Source organism: Trichosurus vulpecula, chromosome 6 (assembly GCF_011100635.1).
Source record: "Trichosurus vulpecula isolate mTriVul1 chromosome 6, mTriVul1.pri, whole genome shotgun sequence".
Classification (NCBI taxonomy): domain Eukaryota; kingdom Metazoa; phylum Chordata; class Mammalia; order Diprotodontia; family Phalangeridae; genus Trichosurus; species Trichosurus vulpecula.
In genome coordinates this window covers 78,670,956-78,691,697 of record NC_050578.1, presented here as the reverse complement: position 1 = coordinate 78,691,697, position 20,742 = coordinate 78,670,956, and the positions used below count along the sequence as shown (strand labels likewise).

General features: G+C 38.3%; 2 protein-coding genes across 2 annotated transcripts; both read right to left on the bottom strand.

Annotated features, from left to right (window-relative positions):
* Positions 1-3,185: 3,185 nt before the first annotated feature.
* On the bottom strand, positions 3,186-6,028 carry LOC118853474 (C-X-C motif chemokine 10-like). The gene is made up of 4 exons (XM_036763580.1): positions 5,895-6,028; positions 5,180-5,306; positions 3,831-3,920; positions 3,186-3,352 (listed from the first exon to the last, which is right to left on the bottom strand). The coding sequence occupies exons 1-4, from the start codon at positions 5,965-5,967 to the stop codon at positions 3,325-3,327; spliced, it is 318 nt and encodes a 105-aa protein (XP_036619475.1). The 5' UTR covers positions 5,968-6,028; the 3' UTR covers positions 3,186-3,324.
* An 11,778-nt stretch (positions 6,029-17,806) lies between these two features.
* On the bottom strand, positions 17,807-20,299 carry CXCL11 (C-X-C motif chemokine ligand 11). The gene is made up of 4 exons (XM_036763579.1): positions 20,200-20,299; positions 18,778-18,904; positions 18,610-18,682; positions 17,807-18,487 (listed from the first exon to the last, which is right to left on the bottom strand). Exons 1-4 carry the CDS (start codon positions 20,258-20,260, stop codon positions 18,464-18,466), a joined length of 285 nt encoding a protein of 94 aa, XP_036619474.1. The 5' UTR covers positions 20,261-20,299; the 3' UTR covers positions 17,807-18,463.
* Between the last annotated feature and the right edge of the window lie 443 nt (positions 20,300-20,742).

The following is a 20,742-nucleotide window of genomic DNA, read 5'->3' as shown; positions in this document are numbered from 1 at the left end:
AAGAAAAAGACTTCAGGAGCAGATGCATTCTTAAGTGAATTCTATCAAACACTCAAAAAAAATTCCAATATTAATGAAATGTTGGGGAAAAATAGCAAAAAAAGGGATCCTCTACCTCATACCCAGAGGGACAAAGATGATTTTTAAAAAAAGGAAAATAATAAATATTGGAGGGGCTATGGGAAAATAGGCACATTGAGGCACTGTTGTTGGGCCTATAGATGAATACAAACAATTCTGGAAAACAATTTGGAATTATCCACAAAATGTTAACTAAATAGTGCATGCACTTTGACCTAGCCTTACCACTGCAAGGTCTATTCTCAAAAGAGATTTTGAAAATATAGAGAAAGGTCCTATATATACACAAAGCTATTTATAACACCTCTTTCTGTTCTATGCCCATAACTTCTCTGTACTGCTTCTCCCCTCTCCTACTTGCCCTCTACATATTTCTGTTTATTGGTATTCGCCACCGAGAGGTGCCCTTTGGTTAGACTCCTACTACGTTAAAGAGAGGAGAGAACTGTGGGGCTTATTGACTATTGAAATATAATAGGAGCACCCCAGCAATTCTGATCTTAGCATTTGCAGAGAAACATGAGACTGCTTACTGCCATGCCTATGTCATAATCAGTAGTGACATAGAGTGCATTGAATTCCTAAATAATTTTAAATAACTATCAGATATTCTATTGCATGTTATGCCTCTTTCAAAAAGCAGCAAGAGATGAATTTTTTTTAGCAGGATCAGGTTTAGTTTATAATTTTCTTTTAGAATGAAGAGAAAAGGGAAGGATTGTTGGTGTGTTATACTTCAATCACATTTTCCTGTAAGGATGTTTCTTATTCCCAAATGTCTGTGAAAGAAAAAATGCTTGTTTGAGATCCTGTCTTTTGAGTAGATCTTTTTATTATTAATAGGAAGTTGATCACCAAGTTTTCTAAATGATTTCACTGACAAAATATCATTGCATTTGTGACAGATGTATTTGTATAACCAAGAAGGACTGTATCATTAGGTAAGTAGGGAGGAGAGCCCTGAACATTGCAGGTGGAGGATTCTGTGGTGGGAACTTGGATCCAGGGGTCTTTGGACAAACCATATATCCTCTCATTATTTCTTTGAGGACCTTCAGTTAATTTGTGCTAGACTGTGTTATGGTACATTGAGAGCTGGAAATCACACCCCACTCATTTTGCCATCCCCCTCTACTACCCCCACTTCCCCCACTCCAAAGTGTGAAAGCCAAAGAGGTACTTTCCTTGCTCCTGGTATGAATTTGCAAAATGTCACATCTGTGCATGAATAAAGCTGCAACTACAAATAACTCAGCTCTTTCTTTATGGTTATAATTTTTTACTTGTGTTTTTGTCTCTGTACTATCAGAACATTTATTTTCATGTTGGAAGGACAAATGTGTTTTTTATTTTCAAAAGTATACTGCATACTTTACATTATTATCTGAGAGCCAGTATACTAACCTTAGGATTTAGTTTTTCCTATTATTCATTTTTAATTGGTAGTTACATAAATAATTTCATAATCATAGTTAAGTGAAATATAGGAAATGTATGTCTAAGATATATTCTATATATTTGTGTGTGTATACATATATGCTTACTTGTGTATATGTATATACATTTCTGAACTGCAGAGCATTGTGGAAGACTGTGAGCTCTAGAAGAAGAGGATCCCAAAGAGATCAAAGGAAGAGGAAAAGGACCCATATGTGCAAAAATAATTTTAGCAGCTCTTTTTTGTTATAGTAAAGAACTGAAAACTAAGAGATTGTCCATAAATTTGGGAATGGCTGATCAAATTATGGCATATGAATATATGAAAGGTTATTGTGCTATAAGAAATGATGAAAAGGGCATTTTCAGAAAAACCTGGGGATATTTCTGTTAATTGATGCAAAGTAAGATGAGCAGAACTAGGAAAATAATTTGTAACAACATTATAGAGAAAAAAAATTTTCAAAGACTATAAACTGAACAATATAATAACTCTCCATGACTCCAGAGGACCAGGGATGAAGCATGTTCTTGAGAAAGAGCTGATGGATCAGGCTGCGCAATAAAGCATCCATTTTGGACACAGCCATGAGGGGAATTTGTTTTGCTTAAATATACATATTTGTTACAAGAGTTTTCTTTTTTTTTTTCTCAATGGGAGGAAAAGGGGAGCTGAGAATAGGGTTGGCAAAAAAAGAAAAAAAAAGCACAATGTCATTGAAGCCTTTGTATTAAAAAGTACACTTTTCCCTCATGATCATTACTTAGGAGAGAGAATTTGGAGCCTTGGAAAGAGAATAAAAGGAAAGTCAGAAAGAATCACGGACAAACAGAATTACTTTAAACTTACTGTACATGTTGAATTTATTATGTATTTAAGAAAAGCAAACAGTATGTGATAGATATTCACAAATTAATGTATTATCCTTTCTTTCTATTCTGTCACATATATGGAAATGCCCATTTATTTGATATTTAAGTTAAAAACAAAACAAAAGGTAGTCTATATCAGAAAAAAAGTAGAAGCATCTAATTAACTAAACTGGCTTTTAATCTACACAAAGCAGCATGCCCTGCTTATCCCCTCAGGAAGCCGGGCTGAACAGCTTAACAACAAGGACAGATTGGGGTCTGGGTGGGCCAGTCCTGGGCAGGGACTGGGAGTGATCTCTGACTGTGGTGCCAGAGAAGAATTGACACCCGAATGCCTCAGGGTCCTCAGATCCGAGCTCTAGAACTGGAAGGAATTTCAGAGGGTTTTTAGTACATCATTTTACAAATGAGGAAACAGAATCCCAGAGTCGCTTCTCAAGGTTATGCAGGCCATAACTGGCAAAGGCGGGATTTTCTTTGACTCTGAAATCTAGCACACTTTCCACTTTATTATGAACTACTCATCTTCTTACTAGACAACCAATTTATTTTTTAAACAGCCATTTAGTCCTAGTGGCTGTGGCTAGTCACCTAGGCAACTAAGTGGTGTAGTGAATAAGGTTCTGGGCTCGGAGAGAGGAAGACCTGAGTTCAAATCCTACCTCAAGGGTTTGCTAGCTGTGTGACCCTGGGCAAGTCACTTAATCTCAGTCTCAATATCGTCATTTTTATAATAAAATAACAATAGCACCTGCCTCACAGAGTTATTGTGAGGATCAAATAAAATAACAAAGGACTTTGTAAACTTTAATACACTATGTTAAAACTAAATATTAATTTATACAGCAGCTCTTCTTTCTTGATAGTCACAGAGGAGAAGAGACATATTTGAGCACATCTTGGTCCATTCTCTCATGAGCCATTTGGTGATCTCTACTTCTGATTAGAAGTTTCTTTGGACCTATAAACAAAGAGTATAAATGTGAGATATTTTGTTCTGTGACTGATTTGGCCTCTGCCCGAGACCTTGTTGGGATTGAACCCCAACCTGGAAGGAAAGTTCTGGAAGCAAGGTGAAAAGCTTGCTAAATCTACCTATTCATTGGGCCCTTCCAGGATGTGGGTAAAATTCAGCACCTGATCATGAAACCTGGTTGGTAGTCCATCCAGATTATCAGAATCTGATTTTATTACCATGATTGGGTTCCTGGAAATTGGGATTAACCAGGACATCATCCATCAGTGTCACCTCATCCACTAAAGATAGCATGAGAATCCCTTTTGCAAGGAGGGAACCACAAGCTAAGCCACAAGAATTTTAATTACAGGGTTAGACAGACAACTTCCATGTCCCACAGCAAAACCTGCATTTATTTCTCTCTTTTTGAGTGTATTGTTTCTTGAAAAGGAGCTTCACTGATAAAACACAGCAAACTTACCTTTTCTTGTTAATTAATTTAAGTAAATCCTGTATTTGCTTGGAGTTAGGGTTCAGACATCTTTGCTCCTGACCTTTCTTCATTGTAGCACTGCAATGAAACAGGGAAGAATTTAACTACATAAATTATATTCAATGATAATGAGATTTATCTCTATACAAGTATAATGGAGCTGCAGGTTCTGTCTTGGAAATACTCAGCGTTTAAATCCTAAGGCTTAATCATTTCTTGTTATGATCTTACACATTGACCCATCTTAAACTGAGGATGGAGATGATACAATGGGAGATGATCCATTCTTCATAGAAATCATAATTAAAATAGTTCCCTTCTGACTCACAGTATTTATTCTGTATATACGTATGTATACATATGTTGTCTTCCCTGATGAAATGTAAGATCCTTATGAATAGGGATTGTTTTATCTATCATATCTGCTACCCTAGTGCTTAGCACAGGTCATGGCACGTAAGTTTTTTAATAAATGCATGTTGATTAATTATTTTCATGATCACTTTAAGGAAAGAGATGAATTTAGAAGCTGGGAAATACTCTTCATTGCTAAAATCAATTATACTTCCAATTCATTAACTTTCATAGAAGATTACTGAGCTTTGTCTAACTACGTCGGACACATTTTATTTTCCAAGTTTCATTTTCCTGGTAAAAAAAACTATAAGGGCAGCTAGATGGTGCAGTGAGTAGAACACCGGCCCTGGAGTCAAGAGGACCTGAGTTCAAATCCGGCTTTAGACACTTGACACACTTACTAGCTATGTGACCTTGGGCAATAACCCCAATTGCCCTGCCTTCCCCCCTCAAAAAAACAGTGAATATACTTCAGATAGTAAAGAGAATTTGAGATTTAAAAAAAAGAATCTGGGATGTCAACATGGGGAGAATATTTAAAATATGAAAATTTCATAGTAATTTCTTGTTAATTTTCTTGTGCCGCACCAGGACAATCTTGCTTTGTAAACATTAAGTCAAAAGTTTAGGTCCAGTTTTACAAAAGGCTCAGATTGTCAAATTATACTGTTACTGATCTTTTCTGTGTTTGTTTAGTAATAGAACTCACATTTTAGATTTACAAAGCACTTTCTGCACAACAACCCTGTGAGGTCAGTAACAAGTAGGGCCAAATAATTTAAGTGACATGCCTGTTATTCCACAAGTAGTGAGTCTATGAGCTAGGATTAGAAACCAGGTCTTCTGAATTTAAGACCTGTGTTCTTCCCCTTATACCATACTTTCTTCCCCCCAAAACTTTTGACGTTTGATTAAAACTATGATAGGCCTGGGAAAATGTTGTCTACGCACACATAGACAATAGGTAGGTTTTTACTCACATGATCTCAGTATGTGGACATGAAGAACTTTCAGGAATTACTTCAAGTTTCTGTAAGGATTTCACATTGGGGATAGTACCGTGATACTTGATGCATCGACAACGTACGTTTCTTGAGAGTGGAGATCCTGAGGGAAAGAGATTGGCAGAATTGAACAAGTCATTATAGTGTTCCAGAGAGCAGTGAATATTCATAGGAGGCTTTCAGTAGAACATCGCCACTTAGACATGACTCATAGAATGAACTTACTTTGTGCGGACTAAAGCACATTGAATTTGTCTAGGCAGAAGATCCAGGTTACAAGGAAGCTGAATTTTGAGTATCTTTTAAATATCACAAGTTCTTATAACAAGTGAATTTCAGGATGGTTTGATTAGAACAAAAATATTGATAACAAAACAGCACTTAGCTAACTGGGCCAACCCGAAGTATTAAGTTTGCTCTGGGAGATTTTTCTCCTGGACTTTGACAACTTGATTTAAATCATAGAGCCTTTGCATGTTGTTCTGGGTGCCTTTTCACCCATAGGCAGTCAGTGAAACTTTAAGGCATTTCAATTCTCTACTAATATATACATACATACATACATACACATACACACACACACACACACACACACACACACACATATATATATATACATATATATGTAAATATATATATATATTCAATTCTGTTGTAGGCTTCAAAATAATATGTCACCATGCCCTCTTACCTTGAACCCTGGGCAGGATAACGAGGAGCCAGCAAAGGAGGAGAGCTGTGCGAAGAGTAGCACTTAGGTTCATGGTGACAAGACTGGATGATCTTCTTTAGTCTCAGTGTGCCCTGGGAGCTGAAGATTGTCTGAGAGTCCATGTGCATAGGAATCGGTATTTATAGGCTCTTTCCCCACCTTAACTCTGTTTGATTGGGTTAATAGTTAACAAACAGCCACTGATTTGTTCCTGGGGAAGTCCCAGATTGTGGAACTGAATGCATTTTGATCTAATGCTGCTTCCTTTTCAAGGAATTCCCCAGTTTTTCTCTCAATGAAAAGAATGTTAGGTTTCTCTTTCTTTTCACTAGCTGTAACAGATAAGCTTATTTCAATAGCCAGCTCAGGAATCTGGGCCAAGTAAGCAATGAAGTCAAATGTTTAAGCTGTTTATAAACACACATGATGGAAAAAATGCCAAAGAAATATTTAAGTGATCGAAGATGAAAAGAAGCCATTCATCCATTTAATAAATATTGATAAACTGCCTATTACCACTAAGACACTGAGTCAGATTCTGAAGGGGATAGGAAGACAAATAGATCATGGGAGTTTATAGTCTAATATGACCATAGATGAGGGATTTAGGCAGTGTCACATGGACTGGGAGGCAAGGGCCATGATTCTGTTACTCCTTACTTAAGACTGGAAGGTGGCTGATAGGGTCAGGAAAAGGAAGAGAAGTTGGTCAACTTTCGCTGGGAAACATGTGCCCAGCCCTTTCTGGCTCCTGGAGGTTATATGAGAGCTAACTCTTATCCTCTTTTTTCTCGCTGGTTCTTGAACAGAGAGTTCTGTAAGTTTCAGGTCTGGTCTCCCGGTACTGGTCTGGACAGGTTAGAGGAGCTTCCTGGTGCTTCTCTCTAGTTTTGCTAAATCTTTGTTTTGTCTGGTATTCTTCACTGTTCTGAGCTGGTGCTTTGTGGATTCCAGATTTGATTCCAAATTCTCACATTTCTTTCTTTTCTGGAAGTTGTAAAATCCAGATTTAACACTCTTGTCCTGTCTGCCGTTGTGATCTGGTCAAGGAAACCATCACTACTTATGGTTTAAACTAAGCTGCGAAGAGCAGCAATTTATCAGGTGATATTATGATCCATCCAGAATGGATTGTTAGGGGTGCTTTTTAATACATTTTGATTTGATTATATGTGGATTCATAGGTGTGTGCAGGATGTTTCATTAGGATGTATACCCAGGGAATTTCATTTCTGAAAGTGAATTTTAAACACTTATTCGCAGAGGACATTTTTATTCTTCAAACTATAGAAGTACACTTAAGTAACTTTTTCTTAAATTAACAACTAAAATTTTTTTAAAATACAAAAAATTAAATTACTTTAAGTTCTAAATATTTTAATTAAATTTAATTTTTTTATAAATTGAATTATTTTAAAATTTAAATTACTTAAAATCTAAAAACATTAAAAATACAAAATTCACAAAGTTCTGCTTTAATAAAATCTTTCTCTTTACTTTGAAATAGCGAAGGTAGTAAGCATTTACATAGTGCTTATTTTATGCTAGGTGTTTTACAAATATTATCTCCTTTGAGCCTCACAACAACACTGAGGTAGGTTTTGCTAGTATTCCCATTTACTTCTGGCTAATTCAGAAATAGCTCTCCCTTTACTAGGGTGTTAAGAAGTATGGGAAAGCACTATTTCTTCTGATGGGCTGACATTTTGGGCAGGAACACATCCAGGTCAATTCTTCCTTGGACTTTCAGTAAAAGGGAAAGCAGATTTCTTCTTCTCTTCTCCTTGCTGTTGCCTCAATAGCCCCACAGCAGCCTTCAGCAAGCACATGGGAATATATATGAGGTGTCCCAAAAGTCTCAGTGCAGTTTTAAGCTTTGCTAGGCTTTATGTATATTTAGCTAGGTGAGCCTGACATAGGACTTCAAGTCCCTGGTTGCTTCTTCTGCTTCGTATTTCTTTCCCTGAACATCAAACAAAACAGTGATCCTGGGAGATTGATGTTTGCAGCTTTGTCAACTATTTGGTGAGTTTGGGAGGTCTAGAGTTCCTGAATTGGAGATGATTGACCAGTGCCAGGAGGATGCCACAGCTCAAAGTACTAAGGAAGCCCAGGTCATGCCTGTTTGGCTAGAGGTTCTGGATTCTGGGAGTTCTTTTGATCAGATGTCCCACAAATCTCCTGGGAGAATATAAATAGCTGATAGATTATTGTGTCATGTTTTAAGTATTTGTTAACATACATTTATGAGTCTTCATGTATTTCTTTGGTGGTGAGGAAATAAAATGATTCCAGGAACTGAGCATTTTTTTGGCCTGGAGAAGAAGAGGCTCAGGGGTAACACAAGAGCCATCTTCAAGAATTTGAGGGCATGTCACCTGGAAGGGAGATTAGACTTGTTCTGCTGAGGTGAGAAGACAGAACCAGGACCAAAGAGGGTAGAAGCTGCAAAGAGAAAACTTAGGCTTGATTTCAGGAAGAAAATTCCTGAGAGCTTCTTCTAGTGCCCTCCAGAACTGGAATGGGTTATCCCAAGTGGTAGAGGGTCTTCTTGGAGGTCTTCAAGCTGAGGATGAATAACTATGTTCCAGGAATATCATGGTAGATAGTCCCTTCATGTTGGAGTAAATGGACACTGAGGTGCATTCTAACACAAATTCTGTGATTCTGTGACATAGCTGTCCGATGCCTGATATTGAATACCTAGTACGATAAATGCCTTTCTAAAATGGGCCTGGTTGATCCTTTTGGGGTGGGGCAGGGTGCCACATAATGAAGAGTATTTCCCCAGAATTCTAGGCAGAAGCAATGAGCCAGAGAATGCAAGAAAAGCAGGACCCCTTCTCTTTTGGGTCAGCCTTCCCCAGGACTGAACCTGGTCCATGTGAACACACAGGTCCTGTGTTCCAGGGCAATGGCCATATGTATATATTTTCAAGCTGGCACTGTCACTTGATAAGAGAAGGCATATATCCAAAATAGCAAACATATCCTTATGAATAAAAATTATGGAATGAATTTTGGCAGTCATAGTTTTGCAGCCATTAATATAAATGGCAATTATTGAGATAGATACTCAAAGAGTGCTATATGCCTCAGATTTTCCTGGAACATTTTGTTTTGATCTCTCCTTTGCCTGGATTAGGTTCCACCTTATATAATACCAACTTTTTATGTGTTATATATTCCCCTTCCCTCTGCAAAACTAGATTAAAAAAACTTCTTGAGGACCCAAACTGTGTTATTTTTCTTCTTGTATCACTGCTGCCTGCCTGACGCAGTGCCTTGTGTCAAGTACTTAATACAAGATTGCAGAATCGAAGCTGTTGAACTGAAATTGTTTTCACCAGTGGGTGAAAATTTAGAGGGAGGCAAACTTTTATTGTAATAAGGAGAAAACTTTTGTAACCGTTAGAGTCATTTGACGGTGGGACAGGCTGTTTTGCGGCCTGGACAACTGTCTGTTGTTGAAGATAACCAAGCAAAAGCTGGTGGATCATTTGCCAGGAACGTTTTTGGGCAAGGAAGTTTGGTTCTGTTTTGGATTGATCTGTCATTTGTCTTTTGGGGAGACAAAGTTTCCATTTGGTTTAATGTAATAGACATTTACTGGGATATGAACTGAGTATCCAGTTTTTAATTCATAGTTTGTTTTGGTACAGATCTATATTTTTTTGAAAATGTCAAAGGGTGCTAGAGAAACAGGCATGATTTATTAGAAATCAAAGTAGCCTTTCCCTCTTAGGGAACTTCCAAATGTTGTGGCAGTTTATAAGCAAAGTTGTGTAATCAATGTACTTCATGCCCTCAAGATTTCTAGGAAGTAAAACTTTATGTGAAAGTGAAACTACATAAGGTTGGTCTTGCCTGATTGCCCAAGTTTCATCTCTGTCCAGTAAATCAAAGTTGAACTTTGTGTTGGACAGGGTTAGAAAAGCAGGTTAGTTAACATTACCACTCCAAAGATGAAATTGTGCAAATGAATAATTTATATTCTAAGGAAAACATTAATCCTAACAATAGTTTACATTGGTTAGCAGCTAAAACCTGTAAGAAATCAACGTTAACATTCTAAACTGGTGTGTTAACTCATTCCCCCTATACAAGTGTATTACATTTAACAATCAAAAACAGATATGCAAAATGCAATTTTTATTTTCCTAGTGATGCTCTTAAGACCTAAATTTGCTAGATTTGTGTACTTAATTCTCTCTCTTTTTTTCTTTAAAGGAGAGAAAACAAGAGGAAAGCATTACTTTATTGTCATGAATGCTCTGTAGAACATAAGAGCTTAAATGAATAATGATAATAAGAATGTTCACTAGAATGATGTAAGGGAGTCTAGAACCTGAAAGGGCATCCATAGCTATAAAATTCGCACTCCATAGTTTTGAAGAAAAAAGAAAGCTTCAACTTGGTCTTTCTTCAAAAATCAAATGTTTAATTATCACTTTTATTCCTTTTACTTGCAAATCTATATTCTCACTTCCAATCATTCTTTCATGCTTTTTAAGGCCTCATTTGGCATTAAGCTGCCTGTTATATGTATTCACTTGATTATTTTACTAGCATCTAGACCCTACAAGTCCAAAAATGAACTCATTATCCCTGAGATACTGTGACAAAAGAACCTGGATACTGGTTTGAGGTTGGCAGAACATTGGGGTGAAGGTGTTAAGCACACAATTAGTATTACAGATCTGTATATTTGAGAAGAGTTTAAGGAGAGAGAGGAAGAAAATTTCTACTTGTCTCCATAGAATTGATGGTTGAAGTTCTAGGAATGAATGAGGTGACCAAGGGGGAGAACCGCACAGCAACTGTGCTGTTCAAAGAGCCCAGGATTTGGCATTCGATGTCTTGCTTTGAAATTTTGTCTCTGCTTATGTGAACTTGGGCAAGTCATTTCACTCAAATTTTTAGTTTCCTCACCTATAAAATCACCGGAAAGAACTTGCTCTCTAAGCAATCTCCTATGATTCTGTAACTTGCCAGCTCTCTCTACCATATAGAGCAGTGGTCTCCAATCTTTTTTTGATTATGCATCCCTATCAGTAAAAAGTGTTAAGCACTCCCCCAATATGTGTACATATGTACTTATTTATATTTACAGTTATATTTATAAATTATATACATAAACTACTGTACTAATAATATGTCATTAAACACACAAAGATAACATTTTTTAAAGAATGAGAATAAATAAAAGAGATAAAAATAAAACAATATTTGATCTTTGAGTCAGTTGGAAGCCAAGGCAGTTGACTGAATAGGGGGGTCACATCTATACTTTGGAAGGTGTATGGAGGATATATTGGAAAGGAAATATCTCCCCCCCTTTTTTGAGGCAAGGTAAATAATTAGGAGGCTATTGTGGAAGTTCAGGTGAAAGGTGATGAGGGCCTGAACTGGAATGTAGCTGTTGAGTAGAAAGAAGGGGACAGATGTGAGACATGGATATAAAAACAAGATTTGGCAACTGATTGACTGTGGGATGAGGAGACAGTGAGGAGTCAAGGATGGTGTCAAAGCTGTGTGGCTACAAGGGTGATGGTGCCCTCGACACTAGAGAGGAGAGGACAGTCTCACATATCTACCTGCCCATTGGACATCTCAAAACAGGAGCAATGTAAGAGTCCAGCCTTCTTTCCATTGGACATCATCATCATTCCATCCACCCCAGGTGTGGGAGTTTGAACTTAGGTCTCTTCTGTTTCCAAGTCCAGCACTCTTTTTACCAGGCCCATATCTAGTGTGAGGGTCATGGATCTAGAGTCAGAAGGGACCTCAGAATTCATCTGATCCAACTCATTCACCTTGCAGATGAATAAACTAAGAGACAGGGAGTTTAAGTAACTTGCCCAGGGTCACACAGGTATTAAGCGTCAGGCAGGATTTGAATCCCGGTCTTTGCTCTCCAGAGCCAGCACTCTTTGCACTGCATCACACTCACTCTTTTCTCTCTATTTGCTTCAGGTCTGATATTCCAAAGATATTAATAACTGTTCAAAGAGAAAAGACGTAGTTATCCAGGAAAGACCATGGACGTGGCCTCTTCCCTTTCCAATACTCGAATTATCTATCATTATCCTCATCCTGTCCCTTCAACATGTGCATCTCCTAAGGTTTTGTCCTTGGTCATTGTCTCCTCTTTCTATATTATATTATCCACTCCCCATGATGTCACTTCTTATCTCTGTGGATCTGAATACCAAATTTATATCTCTCCTTCCAGATGCTCCTCAGAATTTCAACCCTGTACTCCCACTTATCTGCTTTATATTCTAGAACTTCTAGAATTTCTAGAGTCCCCCTCACTTCTCCATCCTGTTACTGATACTGTCACTTGCAGTCACACAGGCTAAAAATGGGGAGTCATTTTTTTTCACTCTTCCCCTGCCCTTATCTGACTGTCATTATGTCTCCTATTCAGCCCTTTCACTCTTGCAACCACCTTATTTCAGACCCTCATCTGTTGTTACCTAGATTATTTTGTGATCACCTTCTAATAGACCTTCTTGCCTAAATTGGCCACAGGGGAAAGTTGCACAAAGTAGGGTATTTTTTTCTGAAATTGAAAGAGGAAGTACTTTGAAAAATCTACTGTAGGGCCTAGCATCTCCCCAAAGCCTTTCTTAATCTCTGCTGGACAAATTGATCTCCTGTCTCTTCCTTAAATAAAGACTTTGCTTGTCCTTCATAGCAGTTTTCATGGACATCTTTTGCATTTATCATATTCACCTTTCAGTTAATTTTTTTTAGTGTACTTGTCTTTCCTTTCATTAGAATGTAGATTCCTTGAAAGTATGGTCTATATCCTATCTCCTTTGTTCAGTCGTGTCCTACTCTGTGACTCCATTTGGGGTTTTCTTGGCAAAGATACTGGAGTGGTTTGCCATCTCATTCTCCAGCTCATTTTACAGATGAGGAAACTGAGGTAAATAGGGTTAAGTGACTTGCCTAGGGTCACACAGCTAGTGTCTGAGGTCAGTTTTGAGCCCGGGTCTTCCTGACTCTAGACTTGTCACTCTATGCACTATACCACCTAGCTCCCCACATCTGCTTCTGTACGCACCACCAAACATAAGGTCTTGATTTGAATTCTTTGGTTTCATCCTGTTAATGCTAAGGTCAATATCTTAACTTTTCAAATGTTTACATGTTTGTTTAAAATACTTAAGTAAATCCATAATCTCTCATTAAAGTAAATACTTCTTTGAAAGTTTCAGATTGCACCCATTCACTCTTCTTATCTGCATTGAATAATCACAACAGAGATGATAATTGTCAAAATGCCTGAGTGGGAAAGATCTTCAAACCTAAATTGTCATTACATCATCCTGAGAAATTTTTGTGCCTTTCTTCCTATACATCTTCCATAGAGAATCCGCCTGATATACTGGTGAGCCAGTCAATCGGTTAACTAGCATTTAAGTGCCTCCTTTTTGCCAGGTACTATTCTAAGTTCTAGAGACACAAAGAAAGGCAAAAGACCAAAAGCTCTTCATCAGGCCTCCAGAAACTTGGTACTGGAAGATCACCTCAACTCTGCAATTCATACTTCCAAAGTTACTTCCATCCCCCTGTAATCAGTCCCTCCAATTAGATGTCTCCTTCCAGAACCTCCATTTAAGGAGAGTGCCCAGGCTGGCCATCTCTTCATTTCCTACCAGGCTGCAATCTGGACTCCTCCAACATTCCCTTCACTGGGTACATTCTTCCTCCCTACTTACCCCCATTAGAATATAATCTTGAAGGAAGAGCCTTTCTTTTTTTAAATTTCTAATAAATTTATCTTTCCTTTTTAGTTTACAACACTCAGTTCCACAAGTTTTAGTTTCCAGATTTTCTCTCCCTCCCACTCCTCCCCCCAACCCCCCAAGAAGCATGTAATCCAGTGTAGGTTCTACATATACCTTCACACTGAAATTATTTACATAATAGTCCAGTTGTAAAGAAGAATTATAACCAATGGAATGAATCATGAGAAAGGAGAAATGAAACCAAAAAAGAAGAAAAAAAAGAGAGAGCAAAAGTTTGCCTCAATCTGCATTCAGACTCTGAAATACTTTCTCTGGATGTGCATAGCTTTTTCTGTCATGAGTCTTCTGGAGCTGTCTTTGAACCTTGCATTGAAGAGAGGAGTCAAGTCTATCAGAGTTAGTCCTTACGGATACTGTGTGTCTGTAACTGTGTGTAATGATCTCCTGGTTCTGCTCCCCTCACTCAGCATCAGTTCGTGTGAGTCATTCCAGGTTACAATGAAGTCTGTCTAGAGCCTTTCTTTTTACTTGTATTTGTATGTAGTAAGTGCTTAATAAATGTTTATTGACTTGTCTTACTGACAGTCCCTGCTCTCAAGGAATGTCTAAAAAAAGGAATGTACAGCCCAATAGAAGAAACAACAGGCAAACAAGTGTGTACAAACAAGATACAGATGGGATAAGTTGGAGATAATCAACAGAGGGAAGGAACTAGCATTAAGGAGGATGCAAAAAGGCTTCTTACAGAAGGTAGTACTTTTGCCTAGGCTTGAAGGAAGCTGTGGAATCTAGGAAGTAGAGGAGAGGAGGGAGAGAGGCCCGGCTATAGGGGACAGCTGGTGAAAGTGCCTGTCTTAGGGAGATTGTCTAGTGTGAGGAACAGCAAGGAGGCCAGTGTAACCAGACTGAAGAGTATGTGGGATTCGGAAGATGGGCAAGTTGTACAAAAACTGGAAAGGTAGGAAAGTTGTGGAGGGCTTCAAAAGCCAGACAGGATGTATATTTGATAGTAAAGGCAACAAGAAGCCCCTGGAGTTGATTGAACAGGGTGGTAACATGGTCAGACTTGCATTTTAGGAAAATCAGTTGGGCAGTTGAGTGGAGGAAGGGATAGATTTGAGGCAGGAAGACCAACCAGACGGCTATTACAGTATTACAGTAGTCCAGGCACAAAAGGACAAGGGTCTTCAATAGGACTATAGCATTGTCAGAGGAGAGCACAGACAAGAGGTAGAAGCAACAAGAATGGACCGCAGATTGGATACAGGGAGTAAGAGTGAAGAGTTGAGGATGCCAATGGTGATAGGGAGGAGGATGGTGGTACTGTCCATAATAATAGGGCAGGTAGGAAGAGGGGAGGGTTTGGGAAAAAAGATGATAAGTTTGGTTTTGGACATGTCAAGTTTAAAATGGCCAACAGGCAGAGATGTGAGCTGGAGGTCAGTAGAAAGATTAGGGCTGGCCAAATCAATCTGAGAATAATTTGCATAAGAGATGTTAGTTGAATCCATGGGAACTGATGAGATCACTAAATGAAATAATATGGAGGGAGAAGAGGTCCCAGGACAGAGCCTTGGGGCTCTGTAGTTAACAGGGCTGGCCTGGATGAAGAGGGGAAGGAAAGGAACAAACATTTATCAAGTGCCTACTATGTGTCGGATACTGTGCTGAGTGCTTTACAAATGTCATCTCTTTGAATCCTCTCAGTAGTCCTGAGAAGTTGGTGCTATTATAATTCCCTTTTTACAGTTGAGGAAATGAAGGCTCATTGTGACACAACTAGGAAGTGTCTGAAGTTGGATCTGAACTCAGATCTTCATGATGCCAAGCCCAGCAATTTAGTCATTGTGCCAGGCAGAGATCAAAGGAGACTGAGGAGAAGCAGTCAAATGGGTAGGAGAAGAACCAGGAGAGAGCAGTGTCTTGAAAACCTGGAGAAGAGGGTGATTAACAGCGTCAAAGGCTGCAGAGGAAGGAGGAATCTGAGAAAAGCCAGGTAGACTTAGCAATTAAGAGATTCTCCTTCACTTTGGAGACAGCAACTCCATTTGATTGCTGAGGGCAGAAGCCGGACTGCAGAGAGTTAAGGGGCTAGTAGGAGGAAGGGAAGTAGAAGCATGAAGACAGCCTTCTCAGCAGATTTAGCCAGAAGATGGAGAAGAGATATAGGGCAACTGCTGTTGGATAGGTGGATTAAGTGAGGGATTTTGAGCATGGGAGACATGCGTCCATTTGTAGTCACTAGAGAAGCAGAAAGAAGACAGGAAGAAATTTGAAGTGAGAGTGGGGATATCAGAGGGAACAGTCTGCTGGAGGAGACAAGAGAGAATGGCGATGCTCATACAGGTGGAGGGCTTTGCCTTTTCATGTGAAAAGGGGGCAAAGGAGGAGAGAGGGGCAAAAGGCATCTTAGTGAGATGAGGTAAGGGGGAGGGGAGAAGAAGAAGCATTCAGGGAATGGCTTCCATTATTTTAGGGAAATAGGAAGCAGGATTCTCAGCTGAGAAGGGTTGGAGGCAGGAGAGCCATGGGCCATTTGAGGTGGGGTGGAAAATTTTGGAAGAGCCATTGTGGTGAATGGGGAGGTCAGTCAGAGAAAGGTAAAAGGCTTTCCTCACTATAGCAAGGGCCCAGCTGATATTATGTAATGTCAATTTGTAGTGGAGTCAGGAGGCACAATTTTGTGATTTTCTACTTCATTAAGCAAGGGCATCAGATGGTGGGAGCAATCCTGTGCTGAGTCTTGGCAAGGCCAGACCTTTAGTAGGACAATTGGGTAAGAGACTCAAGAGTAGAGCACAGTGTAGAGTTGAATTGGTTCATCAATGGGTCCAGAAGGGGAAGAGAAGAGGATGTAGCCAGGGCTGGATCATGACCTGAGGGATAGAGAGACTGGAGGTCATGATGAGGGTGAAGAGCAAAGTTTGGAGTTGCAAGGCAGAGGGAGAAGTAGAATTATAACAGATTGGGATCAAAGGAATTTTAGAGTTCATGAACATAGAAGTGGTGCATTTGTCAGTAATGGTAAGATCAAGGATGTGACCATCTCTGTGTAGCTGAGGTGATACGCAGGAATAGGTCATGGGAAATGAGTAAGTTGAGAAGCTGGAAGGTTAAAATATTTGAGGAAATATAAATATAAATGTTGAAATCCCCTAATATGAGGAGAGCAGTTAGGGAAGAGAGTAAGACTGGGAGCCAGGCAGTGAACTCATTGAAAAAGGAAGGAATGTTGGGAGGTCTGTCGACAACAATTGCCAGAATTCTGATTGGGTGAGAAATATGGATTGTATGAACTCCAAACAAATAGAGCTTTTTGAATGATGCTGGTAGAAAGAGTCTGAAATTAAGTGGCATTGGGAATTGGGGTATTCTGACTTTCCAACCCACCCAGTGAGTGTAGGGGTGGTGGAGGAGAGAGCTGGGCATCAGTGAATGCAAAAATATGAAAGGAGTGAGAAAAGAAAATGTTGAACATAAAAGTAAGTTTGTTACCTATGGAGCAGCCTTTCCAGAGGGCCCACTGGAAGAGGTGGTCAGCTTCAGAGGGGAACGTTGGTGGGGATGGATGAACAAAAGGTACCAATGCAACACTCAGGGTGGCCATTTGTTATCTCTCATTCCCACTATATGACTAGCCCACCTGATTCCCTAGTCCTACATGTCATGAATAATGTCTTATGCACCCATCTTTGTGTACAAATCATTATTGATAATTTGTTGCATTCACAGATATCCACTTTATATCTTTGCTATCAGTCCATAAGCTCCAAGGGGAAATTGTTCCAGTAATCCTAAATGTTTGGGAATGGGGCTAGTGATTTCCATTCTTAGGCCTCTAAAACTGATAATAGGAAATTATTTTGATCCATTTCAAAATGAATTAGGCTTAGGTATCTCCAATTTTTAGCATAAGATACTGAGATGTGATTGGACTAAAAGACTTAAACATTTTTCTCAGGTAAAAAAAATGAAAATGCAAAGATGATTGCTCAAAACTGATTTATTTTTTAACACATTTCTTTAGCATACCAAATTATTTCTCATTTTAAGCATGTCCACAATAGTTTTATTTATCATTTCCAAAAGTAAAAGAAAACTAAAAGGTACATTTCAGTGAAAAAAAAATAAGTGAACATGTTCCCTTGAGCTGCCACTTTAAGTTGGGACATCTCAGCCCTTCTCCTTTTCCCCAGTTCTTAATTTCCTTTCACAATGGCACTTAACAGGCTAATTCTTTGTTATAACAACATTATAAGGAATAAAAATTCTTCCCTTACTGACTATAAAGTACATTTTTTTTATCCAAAAGATAACCGTGCTTTATGTGTAAAATCATTCATTATTCAGATAATTTCCTATATCATTTATGGATTTGGATCTATCATATTTTGACAAACAATAAATGTTATTAGTAATAAATGTTGATGTCTTTGCTACAACTCCTGATGGTAAATGAGACACTGTAACCAAAACAAGAGACTCAGTCAGTTGAGAAAGGAAAGTAGCTTTTCACAAACACCGTACACCAGCTGTAGACAACAGAGCTCCTTGGTGGTTCTTGGGCTAGACCATCTAGCTAGCTAGCTAGGCTGAAGTAGGGAAAGAGGTCGTCTAGACTAGAGGGTAGATTATAGGATCATTGATCTAGACCTGGAAAGCACCTGAAAGGCCATTTCCTCCAATGCCCCATCATTTTTAGAGTGGGTAGTCAGTGGTCTAGTGGTCACAAAAGGACTTAATCAAAGTTTTGAAGTCCTTTATGGTGCTTTGTGATCTTCCTTTTCAAGAATTCATTTTTATAACTCTCTGTAAAACAAAAAAGGAGTTATCTGTTAATGATATCCTTCTTTCCAAAGTACTGATGTGATTTTAAATGTTTGACAGGTAAGGAGAAAAAGAAAACAAGCAACAATATCCTTGAGGCCTACCTTCAAGAGAAACTTTCCTTGTTTGGATTCTGGATTCAAGCACATTTGGTCCCCACTTCTTTTCAGGGTGATACTATTAACAGAGAATCAAATACAGCCTCTATCAAATTTCCAAAGTAAAATTGAATAGATACAATTGTCTTCATCATCATCAAGTCATTTACTTACATTAATTCTTTTTTGTCACAACTGCCACTTGGAAAAAATATCGAAAGCTTTTTAATGTTTGCTAGATTTACCGAGTTCACTGTAGAGCCTCTACAAAGGCACCGGCCCCCCCGGAGCCTTAGGAAACCTGGGAGAGATATAAGGTATTAATTAGTAATACCAGCACTTGTAATGCTCTATATCTATGTATTATGTTAATTTTGTTTATATATAAACTGTGTTTTTGCTGGTGAAGAAAATCACTAAGCAATACAGTAGTAGTGTTTATTTTAAAAGGAGGGCTTAAGTCAGATTAATATAATTTTTAATTTTAAACTTAAGCAAAACATTAAGGAAAAAACTTGGCAGAATGGTGTAGAAGAAACTTATATGGTGCCCTATATTATGGTGGGATACCCCTAATTATTTCCCTTTTAAGAATTAACATGCTTACCTAACAAATTGGCAAAGATGATAAAAGGTGGGAATAATTTGTGTTGGAGGGAATGTGGAAAAACTAATGCATTATTGGTGTATCTGTGAATTCTAGAAAGCACTTTGGGATTATACAGCTAATAGATGTGTAGCCTAAGGCAGAGATTACACTGCTAGGCATCTATCCAAAAGGAGATCATTAACAAAAAGAAAGACTCCGTATACATGAGATGCTTATAGCAGCACTTTTTATGATAGCAAAGAACTGGCAAGGTAGCCCCCATAGATTGAGGAATGGCCAAATTGTGGTTCATGAATGTAAGGGAATTTGGCTGTGACTACTGAGAAGCTGGAGTAACCTCCATGAACTGATGTGATATGAAATAAGCAGAACCAGTAAACTAGTCTATATACACAATGACTATGTCCATATCAAGGAAAAGAACAAACATCACAAAACAATAAAAAATGAATAATACTAAGAACAAAGATGTTTTAAGACCCAAACTTAGTTCAGATTTTGCCTCTGTAATTTACTGCTTGATCTAGAAGAGGTAGCCTTGTAGGCATTGAAAAGCATCCTCAGATTTTCAGTTAGAGAACCTGGGTTCACATCACAGTTCTGCCACTTGTTAACTATATAGTCTGAGCTGCAGCTTGTGATCAAAAATGTTTTCTACCAGCTGATATTATTGCCCCCAAATTTAAACTTGCTGAATTAAAACAGCTGCTGCTGGCACTTGCCTGATTCTGTAACATGTAAAAAAGGTTTTGTCAGGAATAACTGCTTTCTAAAGCCATAGATACTTCTGGCATTTAGTGCCAAAGGTATAGAGCTTGCTAGTATTCATTACAAAAAGGTACTAGATTTTGAGCAGGTACTTTAGAATGAAAGAAGAAAAAAAAAGGTTAAGATTTGAATCAACTGATAACAGAATGAGGAGAGTTGAAGGGTCAGAGAAGGAAATATTCTGGGCATAACCAGTAAAAAAAAAAGTTCTACTATACCGTGAACATCAGTAGAATAGAGGAGTATGGCTAAAAGTATAGCCAGAACCTTCAGGCTCATGTTTGTTGTTGCTGCTGGATCCTAGGAATGGTGAAGAGGGAAAAACATTTTAAACTGGCATATATAAGTTCTAAGTACCTGTGCTGCAGCATGTGACAATGGGAATTTCCCATGAGTCACTCTCCATAAGACATTAGCTTCCATTTTTTCCTGTAAATGAATACTTTTACAAGATGTGCCTTTGCTGTTATTTTGCTTTTATGGGTTTTTTTTGCTATTTTTTTGCTATTATGTTTTGTTTTTTTGTTTTGAGAAATTATGAATGGCTTCAAGGTTATTTCACCATTGTCATTTCATCAAAATTTCATTTGTGAATTTTGTTTTGATTTGAAGTTTTTGTTTATTTTTGTTTGAGTCACCGTTTATTATTTAAAAATAAGAGCATTGTTCCTTCCTATTTAGACCAGTTCTTTAAACTACCTTTTCTATGTGCAAATCAAATCTAATTCAATAAGCGATTTTTTTTGGAGGGGAGAATGCAG

What these genes read in the sequence shown, in the direction of transcription:
- LOC118853474 (XM_036763580.1), bottom strand. Translation starts at nt 5,967, where the DNA reads ATGAACCTAAGTGCTACTCTTCGCACAGCTCTCCTCCTTTGCTGGCTC. An exon ending in TATCCTGCCCAGGGTTCAAG is followed by an intron (nt 5,307 to 5,894) that starts GTAAGAGGGCAT and finishes TCTTTCCCTCAG; the next exon opens with GATCTCCACTCTCAAGAAAC. An exon ending in TGTCCACATACTGAGATCAT is followed by an intron (nt 3,921 to 5,179) that starts GTGAGTAAAAAC and finishes GTTTCATTGCAG; the next exon opens with TGCTACAATGAAGAAAGGTC.
- CXCL11 (XM_036763579.1), bottom strand. Translation starts at nt 20,260, where the DNA reads ATGAGCCTGAAGGTTCTGGCTATACTTTTAGCCATACTCCTCTATTCT. An exon ending in TGTGACAAAAAAGAATTAAT is followed by an intron (nt 18,683 to 18,777) that starts GTAAGTAAATGA and finishes CTCTGTTAATAG; the next exon opens with TATCACCCTGAAAAGAAGTG. An exon ending in AAGGAAAGTTTCTCTTGAAG is followed by an intron (nt 18,488 to 18,609) that starts GTAGGCCTCAAG and finishes TTTGTTTTACAG; the next exon opens with AGAGTTATAAAAATGAATTC.